The 27,907-nt window shown below is 45.0% G+C and overlaps 1 protein-coding gene across 1 annotated transcript in view; it reads left to right on the top strand.

Moving 5' to 3' along the window:
• The first annotated feature begins 7,406 nt into the window (after positions 1–7,406).
• LOC119175697 (trypsin-1) overlaps positions 7,407–27,907 on the top strand; it is a 115,589-nt gene continuing 95,088 nt past the window's right edge. The window contains exon 1 of the mRNA XM_037426637.2: positions 7,407–7,791. Within this exon, the coding sequence (XP_037282534.1) occupies positions 7,669–7,791 (123 nt within the window). The 5' untranslated portion in view covers positions 7,407–7,668. The remainder of the gene's footprint in view (positions 7,792–27,907) is intronic.

Raw genomic sequence — 27,907 nt, forward strand, 5'->3', positions numbered from 1 at the left:
AAACCTTTGCCTTTACTAACGAGAAACGCTTTCTTGGTCTTTTTAACAAGGTTAACTAAGTCACAAACCCCGGCTGCCAGATCTCGTAAATACCACCGTAAATCTTGCAGTAATCGTGACACTTTAAATTTAAACAAATCCTAATTTTGTCAATTACTATGGACAAGATTTAGTGCTAATTGATGACACACTTATATACCAGGGCAGACAATGGGGTAAAAAACGTTCATTTTTTTTCTAAATTCTAGGGCCACTAACCAGTACACAGTGTAGGAGCATAAACAACCTTCAAACGGCTGTACGCTATACGATACCGGCTAAATGATGATATTCTACGTGCGCGTTTGCGAGTATGTGCTCGTCTGTGATTCGTTTATGCCTCTATGTATGTTGCTGTGATGCGTGCTTGCCATGTTAATTACATGAAGTAATCAGTCTTCTCTAATTATTCTACGTGGACAATTGCGATTTCCTTATTACCCTCTATATACGTGTATATTTGAATCATATCTTGATGCGTCAATGTATAGTCTTGGTCAAACGTTCCCAGACCACACTTCCATAGAAATACATCAGATAGTGGCCTGTAGGGCATCAACATTAAAGCGGTTTTGCGGCAAAACCGATTATCCGGTTATTCAATTCATCGGTTATTCGATTTCGAAAACTGGGTTGACCGGATATTCAGTTGGTTATTCGGTTAAAAATACCCTGATATTCGGATAATCGAATAACCGGATTTTCATTTTGTAATGCAAGCATAGATATTCGTTTTTCTTAGATTCTCGTGTTTGTGGGAAACATTGCAACTATTTGTACAAATCCGACACGTGCTTTCATTCACCTTCTCGCACTGTTCATTTGTCCTAATGTGGGGACATTACGTGAGTCACTAGTGATACTGCCTCTTGAAAAGTAGCCAGTGATTAGTCATGCACAACATTCCGTTAGTTATGAAATCCGCAGGGTGCGAATGATCACGCACAGTTGAGAAACGGAATGTTTGCATGGGCATTAGTGATTACGTCAGTAATGAATTACCGAGCTGCGCATGTTGTGTTGGTGCGTATCTAATAGCACTCTAATTTCCAATAAGCTCTTAGAGAGACTAAATATTCGTTTCCGAATGTTCTATTAAACGGGTGTACGTTCATTCAAATCGGATAAGCAGAGTTCACATTTCTTTAAATCCGGATGACCAGATAACCGGCCTTCAAGGCCGGATTCGCGTTTCTTCGGTTTAACTGGATAGCCGGTCTGGCGAATACTTGCAAGCCCTAGTGGCCTGAGAACGTTTCAGCCCCCCCCCCCCCCCTATATATGCATATATCGACGCGCGTTGGCTGAAAATTCTGCACTGTAATAATTATTCTATTCACTATTCACGAACTACTTTGCAAGCTACCAAGTTTCACTAATCAGCATTTCACCACCTTCACTTAGTAGGAGGTTAGGGCTTTTTGTGAGAAGTAAATGGTTAGTATTTAGTTGGTGAATAAGCTGGCCATTATTGTAAGATTGTATGTTTAAATGAATGATGTTTTAATGTTGTTTAGGCTTATATGCGTCAATGCCAAAATGACGACTTAGCGAATCGTCGCATAGGGATTCGGGGAGGCGCCGCCTTGGTTACGTGGTACGCCTGCTTTGGCTGGCAACCTGAACCAATGCTTTCAATAGTCTTTATCTCTCTCGGTACGGTTCATCTTTTACAGCAGTTTATCGCACACGCAGTTGACACAGCACATCGTGTACGAATGAGTGCTGCGCTGACCTACAGACCTTTGCGGGAGAGTTTTAGGCAGAGGCACCCATGTGTGTAGGCAGAGGGGACAGTATTGCAAAAAGGGGGAGGGGGAAATATGTGTCGAGACTGTGCGCAAGCTGGTATATGAAAGCTTGCAGTAAACGCAAGCATATATCACCAGCGTCAATACGGATCACAACTTAGAGAAGTACTTTTTCGAATATGTGTACGAGTCGCCAACGGCCGCAGAAGCAAAAACAAAGTGAAGAATGGGGAGACGGCAGGGAGCTGAGGCGCCACCGAGGAGCTAAAAATTCTTAAGGTGTAAGCTGAATACGTCGTCATAGAGTTCCCCAAGACGGATACCGTGGCACACATCCGTGGTTACGCGAAGAATAGAGAACAACCTCAGACCAACACATTCAGTAGAAAATTACACAGCAGGCGCGTTACTTATAAATGTACCCTGCTTGTAATCAGCTAAGCTTTTTTCTAAATCACTGTTTCACTGATAAATTCTAGAGCCTGACTTACTATTGCTTTAAGCAGGAAAAAAAAGAACATCAGCAAAAATGTGCTGCGTTTTCGGAAGAAGACGTAATTCTATTCCATTCCGTGGAAAATGCGCTTAATTCCATTTTCATTCCATTCCTACAAGCTTTGTCGCCATTCCATTCCCATTCCATTGCGGGGTCACGAAAATGTGGAATGATTCCGGATTCATACCGATTCCGGAGTGGTAACTCCGCAACAGTGTTGGACGCTGCCACTTATTAGGGCGTCCTATAGCTAATGTTAGCCTAGCTGTTCTTTGTTGATTATTTATTTTTTTGCTTAATTTTTTCATAATTTCCCAAGGAGTTCATTTGTGAAAATCTTTCATTTTTACGGAAGAAGACAGATAGCGAACACCATAGAGATCTCATCACAGTTTATTGTTTCACTATCTTCCGTTTTTTTTTCTAGTTAAAATTTGGCTAGTGCAATTGACAAATCTCTCGCATGTGCTCATCACCGTGCATAGTCATCAATATGCAAAGAAACAAACAATCAATCAAACAAAAACACAAGTAGTTTCTTTTCGTGATGATCACACCGGGGATACATATCGGTAATCAAATACATAAGGCTTTGATACTCGGAGACAAAGAGCACCGCTTGATAAATTCAACGCATCTATCCGAAACAACTCTCAACTATAAAACATTCTTTTCTCTCCGGGCAAGGGTCAGTGTGTTGCGTCACCATTTTTACATCATCGCCGGCACTGCCGAGTCACCATGAGACAGAAGAATGGCATTAAACTATAGTAATCCATAGTGAATTGTGACGCATGGTACGTAGTGCTTATGGAAAATAGATTTGTGTCCCATGGCAGCGGAAATTCTCGACAACGACATTCTCTGGCTCAAGGACTCCCGAAGAAAATGGGCAGTTGAAGACAGAATGAGGGGACGGAACCCCTTCAGTGTAGGATGTGCATACTTGCGCACGTGTCGTGCCAGTGTGGGCCTACGTAGTGCGGCTCACGTTGTCCGACGGACTGGGTCGAAGGAAAAAAAAAAAAGAAAGCGAAATGACAGGGAACGCGATTCGTGGAGTTGGAAGGCGATCGTGACAAAAACAACAGAATCCGGTGGTATAGGGGAATCCGTCAACGGTGCATCATGAAGGTCGAAGCTGGCTCTCTCACGACCTCTGCCACGCCTCGTCATTACAGTAACACCGCGCCCAATCATTCGGCCAAATGACGCTAGTTTTGCTACCTTGCCTCCCTTGCAAGAAGAGCCTACATCCGTTCCAATGGGCTAGCCTCGTTGGAGACTTGCCAAGCACCGTCTGCAAATATATATATATATATATATATATATATATATATATATATATATATATATATATATATATATATATATATATATATATATATATATATATATATATATATATGAGATATAACAGACAGTAATGCCAAGGAATGTACAGGAGAAGTTATTAGAACCAATGGAATGTAAATAAGAAGAAAGAAAAGTGGATGAAAAAATAACCAGCCGTGAGCAGGAATCGAACTTACGACCTTCGAATAACGCGTGCGATGCTCTAACCACTGAGCTACACAGTGGCCTTCTCTCCATCCACTTTTTTGGGTTTATATGTGAATTTAGAAGTAGGCCGCTGTGGTAGCTCCGTGGTTAGAGCATCGAACGCGTTATTCGAAGGTCGTAGGTTCGATTCCTGCTCACGGCTGGTTATTTTTTCATCCACTTTTCTTTTTTCTTATTTACATTCCATTGGTTCTAATAACTTCCCCTGTACATTCCTTGGCATTACTGTCTGTTATATCTCATTAATAGCCCCGCCGCGGTGGTCTAGTGGCTAAGGTACTCGGCTGCTGACCCGCAGGGCGCGGGTTCGAATCCCGGCTGCGGCGGCTGCATTTCCGATGGAGGCGGAAATGTTGTAGGCCCGTGTGCTCAGATTTGGGTGCACGTTAAAGAACCCCAGGTGGTCTAAATTTCCGGAGCCCTCCACTACGGCGTCTCTCATAATCATATAGTGGTTTTGGGACGTTAAACCCCACATATCAATCAATCAATCTCATTAATATTGTGTTAAAACACGGTAAAACGAGCCCTTAGGTATACACTTCTTTCCCTTATATATATATATATATATATATATATATATATATATATATATATATATATATATATATATATATATATATATATATATATATATATATATATATATATATATCGCAATGAGCAATCACTCAAAAGTATTCAGGGCGTACTTGCAAAGGCATGTTTCGTCCTATCCTGCTGACTTCGCTAGGGAAATATTGTGCGGTATGGTAAAGTACAGTATAGCTGAGTATAGTAACTGGTGGGTGCCATATCTTATTTCGTTATACTGTTGGTTTGCTTGTACGCTTCCTAAATTTGGACACTTGTAGGTTGGTCGATATGAGGGAGCTTTTTTGATTTCTTTTTTATCAAATATCTCGGTGGTGGTAGCCCTTTTGGCTAGCCGGTCGAACTCATGTCAATTAACTTTATGCAAGGCATGAGCTGGATACATGTGAAAGACGCTGAAATGAATGCTTCTCATTGTATGGCGTATCCCAAGAGTTCGTAGTGGTTGTACTATTGTTCTCAGGGATAAGGTGCCCGCTGGCTTAAAAAGCGTATTTATGAAAAACAATTTTCAACGGAACTTTCTTATGCAATTTTAAAAAGAAAGGTACTATAGTTTGTGGGATAGTTATTATTTATGCGTAGGGCGGGACAAAAGGAACGCGCAACACGTCCGGCAGCGTTCTCATAGTGTCTCTGTTCGTGCAGAATTTGTTTTCACTGCTGCGCATATAGCTTCGTACCAACCTTGTGTTGTATTCATTTTGTGGAAAGCAAGCAAGTGATTCGTACTTTCTATAAAAGAATGAAAAATGGCCGAGTGTGCTCTACCATATTCGTCAAACATGGGACTGCAGCCGTTTGATAAGTTTGAAAAGTAAATATATTTGGTTTTATTCGCTTTAACTTGCGTCAGCCAGCTATACTGCGTACAAATACGGAGGATCCGATTCGCAAGGTTATTCACGTTTACCTTTACCGTGGAGAATGCCATGGACCTTCTCCGATCGGAGGATAGCATGAACGCCTCCGATCGCCCACCGTTTGTGAGTGGGCTTCTCGGCATGACAGTTTCGATTAACTCGTGGCAGCACCTGACATTGTTCCAGTGAGGACAATGTTCTCACTACACAAGAGGCCCGGGCTTGGTCTCCGGTATTGCGAGAGCGGAGTTTTTTTTTTTTTTCATGTCATAGCAGAAGAAAATCACGCTTGCACACACCGCCTCGCAGTAACGTTATGACGCCGCCATTAGCAAGGCAGACTGCGTCGCAGGAAAGCCAGCTCTACACTCCATGAAGAAGACCTGTTATTGTCACAATACGCGTCATTCGATTTGGGGAAATTTGGAGCACACGATTCACTGTCTAACTTAGAACCGACGTAGAAGCGAGCGCTATGCAACTTGCGACTCAAACTACATGATACGAACAGGAAAAAAAAATTGTCGCCCGTTTGTAACGCGAAACTACAAGGAAATCTTCAGATTCATCCGACAGAAAACTCGGCAGTCGGCGAAAATTTTGTCCGGATTTAGAGTTAGAATCCGAAACCAATGCTTCTCCGGGGCAGCCGCACCGGAAAGATGTTTCCGCGATTAAAGTTTCCGCACTTGCGGTACATAATGAAGCTCGACATAGATGTTGACAAAGGTAAACACAAAAATAACAATGCCCACAAATATTGTACGCAGAAACATAATGACTTTGCGTGACTCACTATAGCGAGAACCAACAAAAGGAAAAAAAAACATCTTGTTGAACAAAAGAACAAAAAAAAAAAGCTGCTTATGTATCTCGCAAGGCGACCTTTGTCATTAGCGCTGAGGGTCATGTGCGGGCTTCATTCACAGCTCACCTTGATGGTATAGACGCGATGCATGGGTGAAAGTATATTGAAAGTAATTATGCAAGCTTTATTTTTTTTTAATTTTTTGACTAGAAAGGCTTTCGCTACACGGTGGACGTCACCTTTGATATATAAAAAGCACTGCTCATAGAGTTTGACGAAAGCTTTTCTTGTCACGGTGTAGATTTAGTGAGTCAAATTTCAAAAAACCGCCTTGGTAGCGTTCGACCCTAAAAAACCCCGGAAAACCCACGGCTACGCACATGCTGCATGCTTCAGACAGCTGTTCAGTGCTACCTGTTAATTTAAGGTATTCATCGTTGATTTGTATAGAGAACACAGTTTGTGAATCGTTTCCCACCCTTCGATTCGGTCGCAAAAACGTTTTCGATCATCAAAGCGATCTAACTACTTAATAAAGGATGTGTGAACGGGAGATTTCTTATCGTAAAATGAGACGCGGTGAAACAAGAACGGTCAAGGTCAGCACAGAAACCCGCCAAGTTTCCGCATTGACGGCTGCTTTGATCAATACAGGAGAGAACCAGCATTTGACACGATTTCCTAGAATTGTGCGAAAATATATATACATATATATATATATATATATATATATATATATATATATATATATATATATATATATATATATATATGTGTGTGTGTGTGTGTGTGTGTGTGTGTGTGTGTGTGTGTGTGTGTGTATACATACACAAAGTTTTTTTATATATATATCCGCAGTACGTTCAGCTAAAGTTCTTGGGGCGCTTTCAACCCCCTGAGCCAGCCACTGGCGTCAGAGAGCAGTTTGACCTCGTTCGCGCTCGGGAGCCGAGAAAGTGTTTCAGGCGCCTAAGCAGTGATTTGATCTCGGTGACACGACCCTTGCGGAGACCCCTTTTCCGCCGCGAGCGACGCGGAATGCCCCGTTTAGGAGGCGCCCTTTTAGACACGAGCGACAAACGCTACCGTTTGTCGCGGGTGTCACCACACACACACACACACACACACACACACAAAAAGTCAGCGAGGTTTTCTCCCTAGGTAGCTTATGCCGTCAGAGAGTCACATTTCTGGTGAAGCGTGCCAAGAGAAAGTACTAAGTGGATGACTTGGGTTTTTTTTCCCTGGAATGACCAAGGGTTGGACTGTTGGACGACGGCAAGCGCATGTCCCCCCATTACGAGTGGCGCTGTTCCGAGGTGGGGGACTTTCGCAGCTGTGTCGTGCTCGCCCGAGTCGTCGTCCGTTGGCGCAGCGTCGGTGCACCAGATAACCTGCCGTGCGGCAGCGCATCTGCGGAGAGGCCTAACGAGCCCCTCCTCCCCGACCGCTGTCGTCATTTGGAAGCGCATCTGTTCCCCTTCCTGCCTATGCCTGGCCGCGAGCCGTGCAGCAGCCACTCGGCCGCAGACGGTCCGCCGACGACGCGAGCCCATGCCACGACCTGCCGTCGCCCTCACGGGCGCCTTCTCGGGACTCCTGGTCCTGCTGCTGATGCACGCCCTCGCAGAGACCGCCACCGGAGCGATCTCCTTGTCCAAGGCCGAGGTCGACGAGGTGAGCACGCTGTTGCGTCACGCACTCCCTTTTCTCACTCGTCGCTTTCCATCACACCTGTAGACGTGAAGACCACGTGCCGTAATCTGGCCGTTGGAAAGAAGGAGAGTGACCGCCACAGAACCGGTGCCACGGCCAGATACCAGCCGAACATTTAAACGCTGCTTCTAATGAACGTTCGACTGACTCTTGTGAGAATCTGTGATTTGCTGTTAAGTATAAGCACCACCGTTTGCCCATAGACGGAATATTTGCTATTCTATTATATTGGGTTTTACCCGCGCCTAACGGGCGTCTTTTACCGAAGGACCTTGCAATTCAGCTGACACATTTCAAATGTTTTACTTCTAAATGAACTCATGAAGGTAAATCAAAGCGTTTTTATGTGCTTCGAATAAGTTCAAGTAGATCGTACGTATGTCTCGAATCAATGAGCATTTGAATCATTCGCAATTGCTCCTGATGCCTAGTGAACTTAACCTCTATAAAGATCTTGCAACATATATGGCATTCTACACACGTTAAATTCTTTCCGCGAACGAAAAGCTTGGCCTGAGAAATTATTACGGGGACAGAACTTGCCTAACCCTACGTGTATCGCGTCAAGGGAAGTAGCTGGTGAAGGAGAAGATACTGATAGCACAGCGATATAGCATGGTTCCAGTCTGTCGTATTGGTAACAGTACACACAGGATGACACGGCTTCGGTCACTGCAGTGACAAATGACAAGTCCCTTTTCTTTCCTTTTTTTCATAAACTGCGCTGGCTGATGAGTCTGCAAAAAGAAAACACATTTTGCAATGTGCACAGATAAATCGAGCGGACCTACAGAATGTGTTTACAGTTCTTAGTGATGCTATCGGTTAGCGCCTGAAGCTCTTTTCTACATAGAAAACAGCTTCAGGCGCAGCAATCAAAACCACTCATTTCTTTTTCTATAACTGTCTTCTTGATCTCGTTGACTAGGTATAATTGTCCAATATGCCTGTCACGCTCTTTTAGGCAGAAAGTGAAATGCAGTTGTAATGATCAAAACATTATTGGCCCCTTGGTTACTGTAGCAAAATGAGCATTCCCGATGCGATAGGTACGTTGCATAGCAAGCGTACCTACGTATTTACGCAGCACCGGCAATGAAGAGCTCATAGATATCACACGGACGAACAGCTGTTAGCATGATTTGATTGATATGTGGGGTTTAACATTTCAAAACCACCATATGATTATGATTGATGCCGTAGTGGAAGGCTCCGGACATTTCGACCACCTGGGGGTTCTTCAACGTGCACCCAAACCTTAGCACACGGGCCTAGAACATTTGAGCCTCCATCGGAAATGCAGCCGCCGCAGCCTGGATTCGAGCCCGCGACCTGCGGGTCAGCAGCCGAGTACCTTAGCCACTAGACCAACGCGGCGGGGCAACGGCTGTTAGTTCACGTGCGTTGTCCCGGAAGTGGGGCTGTTTAAAGCGTGTGCCGATCGTAACACGCGGAACTCACTTGCAGTGTGGTTTGCCATAGGCTTGTAGCATTCGATGACGTAATTTTTGAGGAGGAGGAGCATTGAACTTCTTTTTATTATAGACGTCAGCAGAAGGAGCAGCTGATTTCGATCATGAAGATAATAATAATAATAATAATAATAATAATAATAATAATAATAATAATAATAATAATAATAGTAATAATAATAATAATAATAATAATAATAATAATAATAAAGATATATTTATGAGGGACGCCGTAGTGGAGGGCACCGAATATTTTGACCGTCAAGGTGTTCTTTAACGTGCGCTGACAGCGCACAGGACACGGATCTCAACCATTTCGCCTCCATCGAAATGGGAGCGCAATGGCCGAGACCGAACGACATTTTCTCTAAAAAAAAACTATGGTGGCACGAAACTTCCGAAACATGTCACACGCAGCAGCTTTCATCGAGAAGCAGAGTGCGCTCCATAACACCACCGACGTGTGCGAACACTGCCCGTTCGACAAAGCCCCAACATGGAGGAGATTAGAAAGCGAGGCTTTCGCTTCCACATTGATGCAGCTGCGCGGGCAGAAACAGCTGCCACTCGGAGCGGCGAAATCGCTCGATCCGAAGAATTTACGGGCGACGCACACATACCGGGACCATCACGACAACGGCTAGCGGCACGGGGTCAGAGAGCAAGTGACGTCACACGTATAGTCTGCGACCGTCCTCTTCCATAGCTGGACGTCCGGGGCTGGAAAGGCTTCGCTCTGGCCATTATGACTACTATCTTCTGCTTATGTCAACCGCTGACCAGATAATGCTTTCATCTACGCAATGGCGGAAGTTCTCGACGGTTCTTCTTGAACGAATATATTGGCATTTTTATCGGTGAGCTAAATAAATCGTGCCCGGATGTTCGCTGCATTGTGCACAGGTGCCTCATCCTGTTACGAATTTCCTCCGGTATATTTTTGTCCAGCAGGTCGCACATTCTCATTTCTTTTTTGTTGTCCTAATTTTTCGCTCTTCCCCTCTTACCCCGTTCAATGATCACATTTTCAGGCGCACATATTCGCTCACTGAAGAGGCACATCACTTCACTCCACGAAGCTGATTTGTTTGTATAAAGTTATTCTTGGTTTGCGAGAATTTCAGTTCACGCTTCATTCGTAGGCCTACATTTAGACTAATTGCCTCTGGTTCACTTATAACTTCGACAAGATTTCTGATATGCAGCATGCCGACAATTATATGTACTATTGTCGTCTGTTTCCAAACTCTTTTTCTTTATTGATATTTCTTTTACATAAAAGTCATATCTTTTATTTTAGCTGCATTCACTCTTGTTTCACAATTTCGGACGTTTTACAGGGAAAGCTGTTATGATATCACAACTTGGGTGTCACGCAGCACCGTAGTCGTCCGCCGCCGCCGCTGGTGTCCGTAACCACTGTCGCACAAAATTAGAAAAAAAAAAACTAGTACCAGTGACACAGTAAGGCTCAAACCCAGGTCCGCTGGGTGCCAGCCCAGTATTTTACCACTGAGCTACGCGTGTGCTTGTGACTTGTTGGCAAACTTGCCTTAGGCAGGCTTGATGCGGGGAAAGGAACCGCGTTAATATGAGTAATAAAGCGTTTTAGAACAGCAAAACAACAACGAGGCGTCACAAATTGCAAACAGCGTAACGAGTGGGTCGTCCAACGCTCCAACCCATTACAAAAGCTTGGTCTTGTTCACTTATTAACAGTGGTGCATACCCACTTCAGGCATGATTTCTCATCGTCGTCAGCTATTGCATGATGAATTGGCACAAAATTCCTTGCAAGTGTTTAGCGGATACCACGCTTCTCAGATGAATGACGAAAAATAGCATAGCGAATGCCGGCCTACTACCCAAAATTTTTTTATTAATGTCGTAGTGGGTAAAAAGCAAGTGTGCTTGCAGCAGTTACCCAATGAGTGTTTAAAAGAGGCTCAAAAAGGCTGCTCTTCTAGCTTTCGCTGTGGCTGTGCTGCGCCTTCCGCGCAGGCCTGGCGTTTTTTTGCGAACCACTCATGCAACATCCTTGAAAATTCGGAGGAAGAACGCACGCTTGGACATCGATAAGCGATTCTCTGTTTGCGGCCCGAGCATTAGCAGCTTGTTGCAATGTTTTAATAGTATAGTTCTCACTCTGGAGACAAGTGATGCCACGCCTTCATTTCCTGCGGGAATCGTCTATGTCACGCTTCAAGATTTGTTACAGCCGTGCAAACTACGTTCCGCGATCAATGCAGAATCTGTTGAGTCATAATTCATATATTCGTAAGTCATAATAACAGTGAGTAAAATACCATGAGCCTACATTAAGAACATGTACAGCCGCGGCCACTTTTGTGTAGAGCACGTGAACAGCCGGTGTTCGCTCTGCGGGGCAAAACCTTGGGGCAGTACCAGGCTCTGACGTAGTCAGCCTGACAACTAGGCCGCGCATGCTCCTAATACACCACTTCAGAGCCCGAAACTGCCTCAAGATTTCGACACACAGAGCAAAAACCAGCTGCTCGAGCACTCTACACAGAAATGGCCGTGGCTGTACATCAAAAACGATATATCTCTGATATTTGATCTGCAGCAGACAAAGTCTTGCAGAAACGATACGTACAACAATCAAGCGGACTTGCTATAGAAGTGACGACTAGTGAAGCGGGAGAAATACAGCTGCACTACTGCACAGGGGCACAGCTGAGATGTGGCCATCAAATGTGAGGAACGCCGCATTCAAAGGGCCGTGAAAATGAGCCGTGCCGCCAGTATGCGCGTTGTCACTCGCCAGTTAGTGCTCACAGTATACCAGACCAAACAATCCTCACGCTGACGTTAAACTGACGTTAGCTGGTTCGACGTTTGCACCTGCCGACTGATTCTCGCCATGGTCTGAAACATCAACCTGCCACAAAGGCATAGTACTTAGGCTGCTCGACTTTTGACCCAAAGGTCGTGGGATCGAATTCCGTTCGCGGCGGCCGCACCTTAAATGGGGGTGAAAATTCCTAAAGTCCGTGTACTTGGATTTAGGTGCTAAGAATCCCAGGGGGTCAAAACCTCCGGAGCAATCCCCTACAGCATCCCTATATTATGGTTTTCAGACGTTAAACACCAACAATTATTATTTATTATACGGACCTAATACCGATGACATTGAGAGCAAGTAAATAATTAGGCTGTAAATAAGGGCGATTTGATGTGCAAAACTGCTTGAAAGAGGGCGTGACAGCACGGGCATTTATGCTGTAAATGTGGACATGGACACATGGCAGGCTTGCTTACGGGCACAGCTGTCTTAACTGGGTCATCTGTGATGCACCCATATGGGAAGTTAAATTTGGGCTCACACATATTGCAGCACTCACGTATGGCATATTACATCGTAAACGAGTAATGTCTGATTGATTTGTTTACGAACACAATAGACAGGCATAGTCGTTAGCGACGAGCAGTGCTGAATTAGCACGATAAACTTAGAGAAGCACCGCTACAACAAAAAACAATTATCTCAACTAGTTATTGGCTCAGATATGTATCGTGCAGTTTCTGCGCAGGTATGTTCTGCAAAGTGGAACTAAGCAGGTGTTTCGCTCCGCTTGAGAAGCAAAAGGGACTCCGCATGCCTACTGCAAGACTATCAACGAAACGTACGCAGATTGGTTTGTGTGTTCTGGATCACATGAGCGCGATGAAGTCACGCGACGATGAGTGAAATAGCAAAGAGGGTGATGGTGGCACCAGCAGTCTTGATTTCCCATCGTATCTTGTCACCGACTCACAGTGTGTCGCTCGTTCATGTTTGGCAGTGATCTATCTATCTATCTATCTATCTATCTATCTATCTATCTATCTATCTATCTATCTATCTATCTATCTATCTATCTATCTATCTATCTATCTATCTATCTATCTATCTATCTATCTATCTATCTATCTATCTATCTATCTATCTATCTATCTATCTATCTATCTATCTATCTATCTATCTATCTATCTATCTATCTATCTATCTATCTATCTATCTATCTATCTATCTATCTATCTATCTATCTCTATCTATCTATCTATATCTATCTATATCTATCTATCTATATCTATCTATCTATCTATCTATCTATCTATCTATCTATCTATCTATCTATCTATCTATCTATCTATCTATCTATCTATCTATCTATCTATCTATCTATCTATCTATCTATCTATCTATATCTATCTATCTATCTATCTATCTATCTATCTATCTATCTATCTATCTATCTATCTATCTATCTATCTATCTATCTATCTATCTATCTATCTATCTATCCACCTGTCTATCCGTCTGTCTATCTATCCGTCTACCCGTCCATTCGCCTGTACATCCGTCTATCTATCCGTCTGTCTATCTATCCGTCTACCCGTCCATCCGCCTGCATATCCGTCTATCTATCCGTCTGTCTATCCGTCTACTCGTCCATCCGCCTGTATATGCGTCTATCTATCCATTTGTCTATCCGTCTACCCGCCGTCCATCCGTCCGTCCGTCCGTCCGTCCGTCCGTCTGTCTGTCTGTCTGTCTGTCTGTCTGTCCGTTCCTCCGTCTGTCATTTTATCACTTGTCAATAACTAAATTTTTTTTATTCTCGTAAGTGTTTAGCGCCTGCTATTCGACTAGACAGTGGTACAACCCCAAAATTTTCGAAGAGATTGGGAAAGTGAAACATAATACAACTAAAGTGCACCATGCATTGGCACGGTACACTCTGCACAAAACTTCATTTGAATCTTGTTGACCTCTATATTTTTCTTCCTCCTCTCCATCACAGACATGTATCGTTACGCACAAAGTTCAGTGACTAACATTTTCCATCACTGAGTTTGTGAATTGTTATTTGTTTTGTCGCTCTTTTTACCATTACAGTGAATTCGTAATGGACATGTATTACATTCGCAGCAACTTCTAAGAAACGAAAACTTTTGCGGCTGAATACACTCGGCTTTATGGGAAGGCCACGTGTGCTGTTGTAATGTCTGGTATAATGAACGACTGAAACCTGTACACGTGGGTGATTCAAGTTAATATAGCATGAATACAGATCCTGTAACTCAATTAATTTTACATCGTGAAGGTTGCTTGCCATTGGCCAGCCTCATTCGCTAATAACATGTCTATCTCTAGATCACTTAGTTTAATGTCATAGCATTTGTGTGAACTACGTGCCCTGACTCTGATACATTGGGAGATTGCGCATAGGATCAACGTGCGCCCTGGATATTCACCTCTTGACATCTGTCAGTGCATCGAACGAAAAAAAGTTGCACTTAATTAACTGAATAAAAGAGAGCTCGAAATAATAACAGTGACTCAAAAACAAAAAGTAAATCAGCCCTTTGAATTTGTTCAAGCTACTTTTCAAAGTAGAAAAAATTGTTCATAATTGTTTCTGCGGTTGTAAGGCTATATATAATTATAGATTGTGCTTACAATCAAAGGGCAAAAACAATAATTTTCTCGTTTGTATTTTATTTTTGCTACCTATCAGTACGTGTAGCATTGACTGGCATTTTCGAACAGTTCTCAAATTGCTCCAGCATGGTGCCGTAAAAAAAAGAAAGAGAAGCATAAGTTTTCCATGATTGAAATGTTCCGTAGCACGTGTGCTCAACATGTGTTTGGACCGATGAGCCGTGAAATTCCGTAAAATTCGGTTGCGTGAATCAAGAAATTGCAGTGTTTGAAGTGCTTATTACTTCACCTTCATACTGTTATCTGCATCTTACTTATTATCTCTTGTACGTATGTATGACGAGGGTCGTGTTCATCTGGCGTTCTCGTCAGTTCTTGGCTGCGCGAGCGCCATCTCAGCAGCACAACGATATGCCTTGTAAGCACGTAATAATTTGATACGCCCCTTTACTCCTTCATTATCAACCCCAATATTTTGCCGCTCTGCTCAAGGGAAAAACACTAAATAACAAAAACTCACAGGGTGCGTTCGCATAAGACATCTTGAAGGCAAAAGGCGCCTTTCTCTTTCCGTGGTGGTGTATAGTGGCTATGGAGCCCGACCAGCCGGATCCAATCCCGGCCGCATTTTCAGTGAAGGTGAAAATGCTCAAGGCCCGTGCACCTACACTTATAAGTGCACGTTAAAGTACCCCATGTGGTGGAACTTTCTGGAGCCCTCCACCACGGCGTCTCACATATCCATATCGCGGTTTTGGGACACCAGCGATCATTATCATTTTATTATTATTACTTTCTATTTCTTCTACGTCGATGTATTGATTCTTCCTTGCCACACACGTCACGTGGTTTGGCACTGCCTCCGAGATCAGATGAATCGAAGGCTTCCTACGCGTCACCTGAATTAAGCACTGCCTCTGTGATCGGCTCACCTTTGACCAAGCGACGACGTTATGACACGTGGCAAACTGTAATTGTCAGGATGTGACGATGGTTGTTCGCCTCACCCGGATCGACGCTGCCGACGGCCTATTTTCGTGCTTGATGAGGAACCCAAGGCTTTCGCCTAAAATATCGGGAGTTTTACGTGCCAGACCCTCGATAAGATTATGACAGACGCCGTAGGGGAGGTCCGCGGAAATCTCGACCATCTGGGGTCCTTTAAAGCGGTCATGATACCCTAATCTTAAAATTATTCTGCAGAAAACGAAAGCAATGTACAACAACCTCGGAAAAGAGCAGTGCTTCGAGTAAGGTATTAGTGCAGTTCAAGTTGTAAAAGACTATGTCTACTTAGGGCAGGTTAATAACCGCGGAGCCGAACCATTAGATTGAAGTAACTAGAAGAATAAGAATGGGGTGGAGCACATTTGGCAAGCACTCAAATTATGACAGGTAGATTGCCACTATCCCCCAAGAGAAAGGTATATAACAGCGGTATCTTGCCGGTACTTAGCTACGGAGCAGAAACCTGGAGATTTACAAAGAGGGTTCAGCTTAAATTGAGGACGACGCAGCGAGCAATGGAAAGAAAAATGGTAGGTGTAACCTTAAGAGACAAAAAGAGACCAGAGTAGATTAGGGAACAAACGGGGGTTAAGGATATCATAGCTGAAATCAAGAAGAAGAAATGGACATGGGCCGGGCATGTAGTGCGTAGACAGGGTAACCGCTGGTCGTTAAGGGTAACTAACTGGATTCCCAGAGACGGCAAGCGGGTTAGGGGGAGACAGAAGGTTAGGTGGGCAGATGAGATTAAGAAGCTTGCGGGTATAAATTGGAAGCAGCAAGCCCTGGACCGGGTTAACTGGCGGAACATGGGAGAGGCCTTTGTCCTGCAGTGGACGTAGTCAGGCTAATGATGATGATACCCTAATTTCAACCATAGTCTGATTTGTGTGGGCGCACGTTCACAGACAAGCTGGCGAAATTCGAGCAAATTCGGTCAAGACGTTAATTTATATTCGAATATTTTTACAAACAAGTGAGCGGCCTGAGAGTCGGGCAACACTGCCGTGATCATTAGTCGTTACGTCACGAACCGCTTGCTGAGTGAGCTGCTGCACGGTCTGCTTTCTGGAGGACGATCGCGTTCCGCGGTCAGCTGCGCTTGCAATCGAACTTTTTTCTGCGTTGTTCAATTTAGCGCTGGAGCTAAATGACTTCCAAGGGTTGAAACAATGCCACCGCGTAACCCATATAGCGCTGGTACTTGCAGCAAGCGATTCCGGAGATGGAAAATTGTCCTGTGAATGTGCAATGCATACGCCGTTTGCCGCTACGGATATCGAAAATACTCGCAGGCAGTGCCATGGCTGAGCGTTACACCAACACCCACTAAATTTCAAGGCCGCATGGTTGCCGCAGTGACGTCTGAGGGTGGGGGCCCAGTTACGCCGCGAATGCGGCGAAAAGCCAGTCGTTCTTGTTTTAAAAGAACCGACGCTCCCGCTGTCGCAGCTGCTGCGGCTAGATTGGGCCGAATAAAAGATGCGGAAAAAAAAATCTTACTGAGCATGCTCAGTAAGATAACTGGGCCCCCACCCTCTGACCTCACTGCAGCAGCCCTTCGGCCTTGAAATTTAGTCGGTGTTGGTTACACTTGCTATTTATTTTACCGAAACCGAATTCAAGCAACAGAGTTCAAGCTAAAATTTGGCCGAAATGTATGTCATGAGGAACCCTATAGAGCCGCGCTGACATACCGTTCGCTTCTGCTTTTGTTTACATATGCCGCACGCAACAACCGATCAAAAAACAACAGTCCCAAAGCGCAGCAATGCTGTACACGATCATGTTCAGCACCGAAAGTCGTGCATGCACGTATGCTAGCCAACAAAGATCTACATGTTTTGTGAATTCCACAGCGCTAACACTTGCTCGTGAATGCAGCGTCGACGGACCCCCGTATTTAAAGCTTGCTTTCCGACCGGACACGCTTGAAATAAAGCTAGTTAACATCGCGGAAAGGCGTCTGCAACATCTGGCACAACGGCGAGGCCGTTGGCGTCTTGGTTCACACCATATTCGACGATTTCTTTGTCGTTTAGGCTGGTGGTGATGGAGTCGAAGTCAAAATGCGCAAAGTACACGACGTCGTCGCCGCATATCGTGACGGTATGCACCGGTAACACGCCGCATCACTTGCAACCCACTGACACGTGCGTACCACGTGGCAAGTAACACTCGCTACATTGACGACGTGCGGAAGCTGCTGTTCGATAGCAGACGATGACAGTGCTCTATCGGATTGTGACGTCAAGCACGCCGTCACATAATGGTGGTTGCCGGCGGTGGGCGGAGTTTACAGGTGACGACTTATATCGCTTATTTGGGACTCAGATAACCACTTACAGTACAGTTTTGACACGTGTACAAGCACATTTGACCCTCTACCTTCGTTTTTCGCCAAAAACCGTTCACTGTTGGGTGACCATGTTGCCATGACCCCTTTAACGCGTACCTAAATGTAAGAACTTGGGCATATGGCGTTTCGCCTTCAACAAAACGAGACCGTCGCATCTGGGATAGAGGTCGCGGATTTCGGGTCAGCAGCTGCACATCGTAACCACTGTGCCACCACAGCGAAATAGAAAGTAATTTAAATGAAAATGTACCATTACTTTAGACCTCACTGTTTCTTTTGTTCTGTCAGTTTCGGCTGGTTTTCGAAAAATTGCTTTCTTCACAACTTCAACCGTGTCCAGGAATAAACAATTGTGCAAGTATGAGACCGGGCTTTTACAGAAGACCCATAAGAAACGCACCTCGGCATTAAAAAGAAGAAGTAATGACGTGCCCTCCACGTATATAAAAGAAACGGCTAGTTCGTAAAGGACAACGTCTAACATTTGTCGAGTGAGTAAGTGGGTGAGTGAGTTCATTCTTTATTATGGTCCAGTGCAGACGCTGATGTTACCCCGCGATACCCCGCTGGGGACCGGCAGATTTAGCCTAACGGCCGTGTCGCAGGCGCATTGGACGTCCAGAATATGGTCCTGAAAGGTTGGGCTTCACAAAAGCGCATCCCATTCGTCCTTTATGTAAGTCGAGCCAAGCGAACCAAACTCGCAAAGCATGGGGACTATTGTGGCGGCCTCCACGCAAGCGGTGCATGCGTCGTCGAAGAATTTGTGTGCATAAATGCTAACGAAGTGTACGAATCGATTTGAAGTAAACGCTTTAGGGGATCTACACTTGCTGACAAAATATTACAGCAGCCACACGTGCATGGCTTCGCCTATACAGCTACAATCAACATGTGTGCTTTTATTTTTCTATTTCGCATGTTTCAGGGCAACCATTCCACCGTCACAGCTTCGTATTCTACGGAAGTTTATATTTGCGGAGCTCGCTTTCAATTCCGATTAGCGCTTACAGCCTATAAGTTCCCGAGAACCTTAACAATATTTGTAAACATTGACCGCGATCGCAAGTGATTACGAAAGTAAGTGGAGTACGTTTCATTCAGCTGTCGCGTACTGATATCGAAAACCACTCCGCAGCCCCTTTTGCCGACGAAGCTGTTCTCTGTGCCACCGACTGCGCGAAAGAGCATTGGTTCACTCCCAACGGAGCCCGAGCAGCAACCGCTCCTCCCATGATGTGCGCTGATGCGATGCGTTTTCCTTTTATTCTATGCGCCTGCGAGCGTGCTCTGCTCTGATGCCATAATAAAACCTGAGACACGAAAGAACGCCACATTTGCTTTGGTGCTGCTTGTGCGATATTAAAGTTTACGGCGCAAGATTACCTGATGTTGTTCTCGCACATGGAGAATTTTTTTGCACACTCCCCCATAAAAGACAAAACAAAATAAAATTGATTGATTGATTTGTAGGGTTTAACGTCCGAAAACCACCATATGATTACGAGAGACGCCGTAGGGGAGAGCTCCGGAAGATTCGACCACCTAGAATTCTTTAACGTGCACGCGAGTAGGAACACATGGGTTTACAAAAAAATGAAAAAAAAAACAGCAGTCACGTGGGTCACTCTTGCTCACTTATGTAATAATTGTCCACTGTGATGAACGAATTACGTTGTATAATCGTCAATACATGTGTATTACAACTTTCGATACATTTACGTGCATAGCAGTTGAGAGGTTTGTTGTGCTCATGCACACTGAACGTATATGCCGCTGATATATACTAATTTGCAGGGATTCACGTGCCAATAGTATAGTGGCTAAGGTACTCGACTGCTGACCGGTTGCGGGATCTAATACCGGTCATGGTAGCTGCATTTTCGATGGACGCGAAAATGCTTTGGCACGTGTGCTTATATTTAGGTGCACGTTAAAGAACCCCAGTTGGCCCCACCGTGGTGCTCGAGTGGCAAAGCTACTGAACTGCTGACCCGCAGGCCGCGGGATCGAATCCCGATTGCGGTGGCTGCATCCTCGATGGAGGCGAAAGTGCTGTAGGCCCGCGTGTTTAGATTTGGGTGCACGTTAAAGAACACAAAGGAGGTCGAAATTTCTGGAGCCCTTCACTACGGTGCCTCTCATAGTCATATGATGGTTTTGGGGATGTTAAAACCACATATCAAATACAGAACCCCAGGTGGTCGATATTTCCGGAGCTCTCCACTACGTTGTCCCACGTAATTTTACCGCGGTTTCAGGACCTGATAACGCAACAAGGACTCATTATTACTACGGGGCCAAACCATGACATGAATATTATAGGCCGTAGTGGAGGGCACCGGAAACGTCTACCACCAGGGGTCTTTTAACGAGCGCGTATATTTAAGCACACGGGTACAAAGTATCTTTGCCTCTATCGAAAATGCGGCGACAGTGGTTCGAAACCCCGACCTTCCTAGTGCGCACTGGCGAGGACAAAGCTTAACTTCTTACTTTCTCAATTGTCCCGGCTAGTCGGCGTCAACCGTTGCTCTTTAGAAGTGAATTTCATGCGAAGCATTGATTGTATAATTGACATGTGGGGTTTAACGTCCCAAAACCACCACATGATTATGAGAGACGCCGTAGTGGAGGGCTCGGGAAATTTCGACCGCCTGGGATTCTTTGACGTGCACCCAAATATGAGCACATGGGCCTACAACGTTTCCGCCTCCATCGGAAATGCAGCCGCCGCAGCCGGGATTCAAACCCGCGACCCGCGGTTCAGCAGCCGAGTACCTTAGCCACTATAGACTGCCGCGGCGGGGCTTCATGCGAAGCAATCAGCCCGTGGCAATCAGTGGCGGGTTCTTACGCTTTGAGCTAAACTTAGCGATTTGGTTTGACGTCTTCGAGCTTTCGGTGAGCAGTCGACCACCATAACAACCCCGTTAACCTCAGTGGAACGGCGGCTAGGGTGCTGACCCGAAAGTCGAGGTCACGATCCCGGCTGCAGCGGTCGCATTCCGATAAAGACGAAATGGTATAGAGACCCCGTGTACAGTGCGGTGTCAGCACACGTAAAAAAAAAAAAAAACACCACACGGTCAAAATTTCCGGAGGCCTCCACTACGGCATCTCTCATGATCATATGGCAATTTTGGGACGTGTACTCCCGAAGATGATTATTATTAGGCTACCATGGCACGTTTGTTGAAAACGGTGGTACAACAAAATCAACGTGCGCACCCTTTTTGGTGCGCACGTATATACCATGTGCTTCATCCCTGCAAAAGCCCTGCATGCGGAATTCGGCCACGCTTACATTTCGGAAGGTAGATACAAATTCGTGTGACGTCGAACAGGCTTGCATGACAGTAAGAGTGGTTTCACAAATCAAGCAATCAAGATGATTATTTTGTTCATTGATTGCCATTCGGATCAGGCCTATGAACCGCGCCTCCCACATTTCTTTGTTATTATTATTTTTTTCTTGGCAAGGCATACGAAGCTCAAAATGACACTCGACCACATGAACAATCAAGAGATTACGCGAGCACCAGCGATAACGCCGGAATGTTCGATGGCTACCGTAAAAAGACGACGCATTGCGCCGGTGGTCAAATTATCAACTGCCGACGCCCTGTTCACCGTACTCGGTCAAAGACATCGTGTTTGACTTGCTTGGTCTCGCAAAGGTTGTCAATGAATCGCTCTCGGTTTAGAGAAGATTCACACCCTGAAAACGTTTTTATAATCTTTATAAACCTTCCGAGCAATGCACCGCCGTGGTTGTCTAGTGGCTAAGGTACTCGGCTGCTGACCCGCAGGTCGCGGGATCAAATCCCGGCTGCATTTCCGATGGAGGCGGAAATGTTGTAGGCCCGTGTGCTCAGATTTGGGTGCATGTTAAAGAACCCCAGGTGGTCGAAATTTCCGGAGCCCTCTACTTCGGGGTCTCTCATAATCATATGGTGGTTTTGGGACGTTAAACCCCACATATAAATCAAATCAATCAAACCTTCCGAGCAAGTCACAGGTGACGCTGCACGTGGAGGGCGATCAGATAACAGCGCGTGCAGAGTGCGTGAACGTACCGAGATAGCGCAGGCAAAAGGCGGGAGCGGGATACCGGCTTTTGCTAGAAAGGCAACGAAACGCGCGCGGCGCAGTGCCCCTTGGCCGAGGTTAGGAGGCCCATTGCTGTAGTTTGAGCTTTCGTTTAACGGGCACAGGTTCACCTAAATGAAAAGCCTGTCGTCTTGAAGACGCACTGCTGCCTTCGTCAACGCCATGACCACGTGACAATATGACACCGAGACATGCCATAGTGGTGGTCTCCGAAAATTGTTACCATCTTACACCTGCAGTTGAAGAGCCAAGAGCTTTTCGTAAGCTCGCTCTCTTCTGGTATACTTTACATGCTGAATGATTTAAATATAATAAATATCTGAGGTTTTACATTCCAAAACCGTCATACATTACGAGAACGCCGTAGTGGAGGTATCCGGTAATTTTTTACCATCGGGTGTTCTTTAACGTACACTGACACTGCACAGTATGCGAGCCTCTATCTTTTTCACTTCCGTCGAGGTGTGAACACCGTGGAATGGGATAGAACTCGCGACTTCAGTGTGAGCAGCAGTGCAAGCCCCGTAACCGATAGACCACGATGGCGGACCACAAAAGCCTTGTGAAACAATGCCACAGAATACTCGTTAATAGATGCCCAAGAATTTTTGTCGGAAGTCGCGTTAGTTAAGGGACTAATATTATTATTATTATTATTATTAAGAAGAAGAAGAAGAAGAAGAAGAAGAAGAAGAAGAAGAAGATTTTATTTCCACTAATACAACGTTCATGTAAGGGATTAGGGGAACAGCGGCTATCGGCCAGGCACAGGCGGTGGCCGCAACAGATCAAAAGATCTGATGAAAATACGCAAATTAAAAAAAAATTAAAAATGACAACTTTCAAACAAACCGCCGACTGCGGCGTTGCGAAAAATACACATACACAATGGAATAAAGATATATACAAGCGTAAATTACAGGTCTGAATATATAAACTACAAATGCACTAAACATAAAATTTATGTGTGGCAACGGGTAGTATCTTCATCTTTTTGTTTTATGTGCTTTTTTATTTCTAGATCCTAAATTTGAAGAGAAAGTGAAGTTTGAAGTGCCAGGAGTGTTAATGAGATGTTAGCGAAGTCAGGAAAGGGTGATATCTGCGATTTCAATGCCTGCAGTATATAATTGTTTTATTGTATACATGGCTTATATGCAACCAAGCTCTTAAGAAGCTCCGAGTTTTGCAGTCACATGACGTTCGAATGCACACCGACAGCGTCTCGAACTACCAAATTGTAATCAAGTGCCAATTGGAAACTATCATGGTCCACTTCTTTCTGGTAATCTCTCTCTCTCTCTCTCTCTCTCTCTCTCTCTCTCTCTCTCTATATATATATATATATATATATATATATATATATATATATATATATATATATATATATATATATATATATATATATATATATATATATATATATATATATATATATATATATATATATATACATTCTGAAGTCACTGAACCATAATCGACGACGCGAAATAACGTAACGACCACCCAGTGCTGCCGTGGGCCACTATGCGAGAGGTCCGGACGGTCAAGGTCGCTATCCTGACGTCATAAAAAGGGCACTGATTGCGCTACTCATTAGCCTGCTGCGTCGGGTGAATGATCTAAGCGAAGGTACTCCCTCGAATCGATTGAAAAAAGGTGCCAGATATGCATCTTTCCAGCTCCTCGAAATCGCGCAGAACGTAAGTTTTGACAAGTGTCATGCACTAATCTGAGTGTAAACACGATTCCTAACTTGAATCATATTCCTTTCTGCGATTATAGAGTCCTGTCAATTTGCGTCATAATTATTGCAAGGTGTATTCAGATGAAATTTTGCATGTTGACTACTTCATATTCTTGCATCGTTGCTGGCACTGGCATAGAAAAAGGCCCATTTGCTGCAGAAATACATATATACTAAGCGTGTTTCGCTCAAAAGCGTAACTCGACGGCACAGTGCCGTGCGCGTAAGACTTACACGAAGTACAAGGAATTGGGCGTGATACGTAAAACCACACACAACGCAGCGAGTCTCAAATAGACGCGAAGTATAGTTCGATTCATCTGCGGCATGCCAGTGGACATAAGCATGCCGCGCACGGTGCTGAAGTGCCCCGCTGTTCAATACCGACGAAAAATGGGCGGCGGCCGGAAGCCTATACGCGATCAGCGAACTCAGGCACGAATCGAATCAACGAACGCACACAAAAGAACCTCACGTGGCTAGCATACAAAGCAAGGCTGGTCGTTTCTGGACTGGTTCGTTGCATGCAGGGAAGACCGGCAATGACTGTGACATCAAGGACGCGCACCAGGCGGGATTGGGTGCATCACATTACACCGCAATTGAACGCCTCGTAGCAGTTGCCAAGAAATGTTCCGTGAGATAGTTTTGTTAATTTGTGCACGTTGAAATTATAAGGCACGCTAGCGGTTTCACTCCTTCTTTCCAGGTGATCCGCTGAACTTGCCGCACTCCGCTGTTGGCGGAGACGGATAACAACGGATATTGAGAGCTTGAAGCAGCGGCCGTACTGGTGGTCCTCGCCACTAATAATAGCAGACGCGCTTGAGGCCGTCGTTAGGGCTTCTTGTTTTCATCCAGTTTTTAGACGGAACGCTCTGTCAGAACGCCGTGAGCAAAAATTCCCCAACAGGGTCTGTATTAAAAAAAGAATAAACGTTCTTAGGTTACATACGTTCGCACGAGCTGTTTCCACGTGGTCACGGTGCTGGATATATATTATTAAGTAATATTGTTGACCAATGGCAAACAACACAAATGAAAAGTTTGATGTACTTGGTGGCAATACTTTGCCAGCTTTCTAGTCGGCCTCACGCTTTTTACAATTTTAATATATCTGCGACGAATTCATTACGCGTATCATTGGCTCTGTTTACGCCAGTCCCATGAAAAGTATTTTGACAAAGGTCGGCTCGGCGTATATAGAAACGCTACGACGCGTTCGCATGCATCCCTAACCGAGTGCACGTTCAACGAAGTGAGTGTGGCTTTCATGTGCGCGTTACCGCAGCTTCAAGAAGAAATACCTATTCGTTCACTACTTTCTGCCAACATTACATACAAACGTTGCATCAGAAGTTTGAAGCCGCAACGTGACCGGGGCAGCAGGGGGGGGGGGAGAATATTCTGCAATAATTCTGGCCCCCTGGGCTCCTCACCATGCACCTAACAAAATTTATTTGTTTATTTAGTTATTTATTTGTTTGTTTGTTGGTTTGTTTATCTATCACAAAACACCTTACTGGCCCGAAGGCATTGAGTAAGGGGGGTTAGAGTGAAAATCAGAAGTAAGCTCATAAAGAACAACGATACAGTGCACAACAATAATAATGACAAAGTATTCGTAAAAAATTGAATTAGCAATGCATTCAGCGATCAATTCAACAGTTCACAAAAATTAAAAGAACGCGCAACACTTCACAGCGCAAAAGAGTTTGGAAGTTACACGATAAAGGAGAAAGAAAAAGAAAGAAAAATAAGACAACGCTATAACGAAAAAAAGTTCAAACTTTCTGTTTGAACGTGTTAGTGTTGCTAACAGAGAGAATATTATCGGGAAGATCATTCCACGTGCGGATGGCTTTCGGTAGTGCTGACGTGTTGAACGCGTTTGTGTTACCAAAGATGCGGGTGAAGCTGAGATGATTATTTAACCTACGTGATGTGAGGAGGTGGCGTTCTAGTTGTAACGAAGATGTTTTGTTACTGTAGAAGTACTTATGAAACAGACATAACAAGGACACTTGTTACAGAGACGTTTCTGCATTTCGCTGGTGCGCGCGCTGATAGGTGGCGACGCTCCAGCGTTACGTTGGCGACGCTCTACCCACTGCGCTGCCGACGCTCATTCATGTCGCTTCACAAACGCATGCCACATCTTTCAGACTCTCTTTTAAAGACGATAGTCTAACTTGGGGACCTTCGACGCCAAATTTTGGTCCGTCTCTCCGTCCGTCCGTCCGTCCGTCCGTCCGTCTTTCTGTCTGTCCGCCCTTAATGATACCCTAAACGGCACCAAAGTGGCCAAACGATACTCCAAACGGCCGACCCCATCCGCAGCACCCACCAATATTGCTGAATATTCAGCGTTCATACTTGTGTAATTGTCAATTGAAAAGCAATTATTGCGCATATATGAGGCACCACAACAACACGTCAATATTCTGTATGTGTGTCTTTTACTTAAAAAAGCATACATAACAATAAAGACCGTAGCGTTTATGAAGTTGCTCTCACCAGGCAATGCTTGCACGAAAAGACAATTCTTTCCAACGCTTTGCTATGACGACACAGTGGTGACACCTACACGCGTCGTCTTGCGTTCTACACTTTATCACCTCCGCGACAGGCGTGCAGGACGCGAACGCTTCGTTTTCCAAGATAACTGCCAGATAGCGCTCGTGTTTCAAGTGTGACGTGACTTGATGCGCTCGTTCGCCTCCGCTGCACGCTCGAGACACTAACGCAGCGCCTCCAGAATACCATTAACGAATTTTCTTGTGCAGAAAATAAATAAACGTTGTGTTCACTTTCTCCAGACGCAAGACTATCGTCTTTCGACGACATTTGCAGTGTAACATGCAGATACGAGGCCATTTTTTTTTACCGTGACTTTGGTTGGCGGGTGGCAGCGTCGCCGTCAGGGGTCGGTGAAGTGAACTAGAGCTTAATGACACCAAAGAACATGGACAAGGAGCGCTTCAGTAGTTTCAACTTTCGGTGCAGCGAGGGTGGGAAGCGGAACGCCTTCCCACGTTTACAATTCAAGCTACAAAGTCTGCCTGCCTCTAGCGTTCCTGAATCGCTGTGTGGTATATGGGCACAGGCGTAGGTTACCCTGCTACTGGGAAACACAGACCTTCCCGTGTATCTCCTCAAATGAGGATGCTTGGCATGAGGGCATATCGAGTCTGAGTGTTATTTGCTTTTTAACGCGATAGTGTTAGAGAGCTCGTGTCGCAGAAATTTCACCGTCGGTGTGAGCACCGGTGGTTGTGAGAGAAAAATTGCCCGTGAGCAAAAAATCAAGAAAGAAGCCAATATAATAAACAATAAAATTTTCGGTCCAATTGAAGATCGAACCCCAGCCATTCGCGTGGCAAGCGGGTGTCTTACCACAAAATCACGATGTTACTTGCAGCTGCTTCGAAAAAAAAAAAAAGCTACGTGAATGCTACGTAGTGGAAGTAGTCTCCTTAACGCATTTCGTCCGACAGGTGCCACGACGAAAACGAGCCCATTCGGCGATTTGTAGGCGCATTTGGGAGGCCATCAAACTACGCCAAAAAATGCCGGGATAGTGCACCCATCGTTGCTAAAAACACACAAAGGAACTTTCAAAGAGCTCTGAAAATGCACAACTATGTTCATCTAGCGCAGGGGCGGCGCCAGGATGTTTTTATTGGGGGGGCAACCACGAAAAGTGAGTTCCTCCGGGGGGGCAAGCTAGCTCTGCTCCTACTAGGTTTTCAATATATGCTTCCGGGCACTTGGGTGGGCATAGGGGGGGCAGGCGAGAATTTTGGGGGGGCTCCAGCCCACCCTTGCCTCCCCCTGGCGCCGCCCCTGATCTAGCGGAAAACGTGTCATGCATTTCCGGAGGCGTATATCAAGCAAACAGCAAACGCTAGATAATGTGCTGCCATCTA

This window comes from Rhipicephalus microplus, chromosome X (assembly GCF_043290135.1).
Source record: "Rhipicephalus microplus isolate Deutch F79 chromosome X, USDA_Rmic, whole genome shotgun sequence".
Lineage (NCBI taxonomy): Eukaryota > Metazoa > Arthropoda > Arachnida > Ixodida > Ixodidae > Rhipicephalus > Rhipicephalus microplus.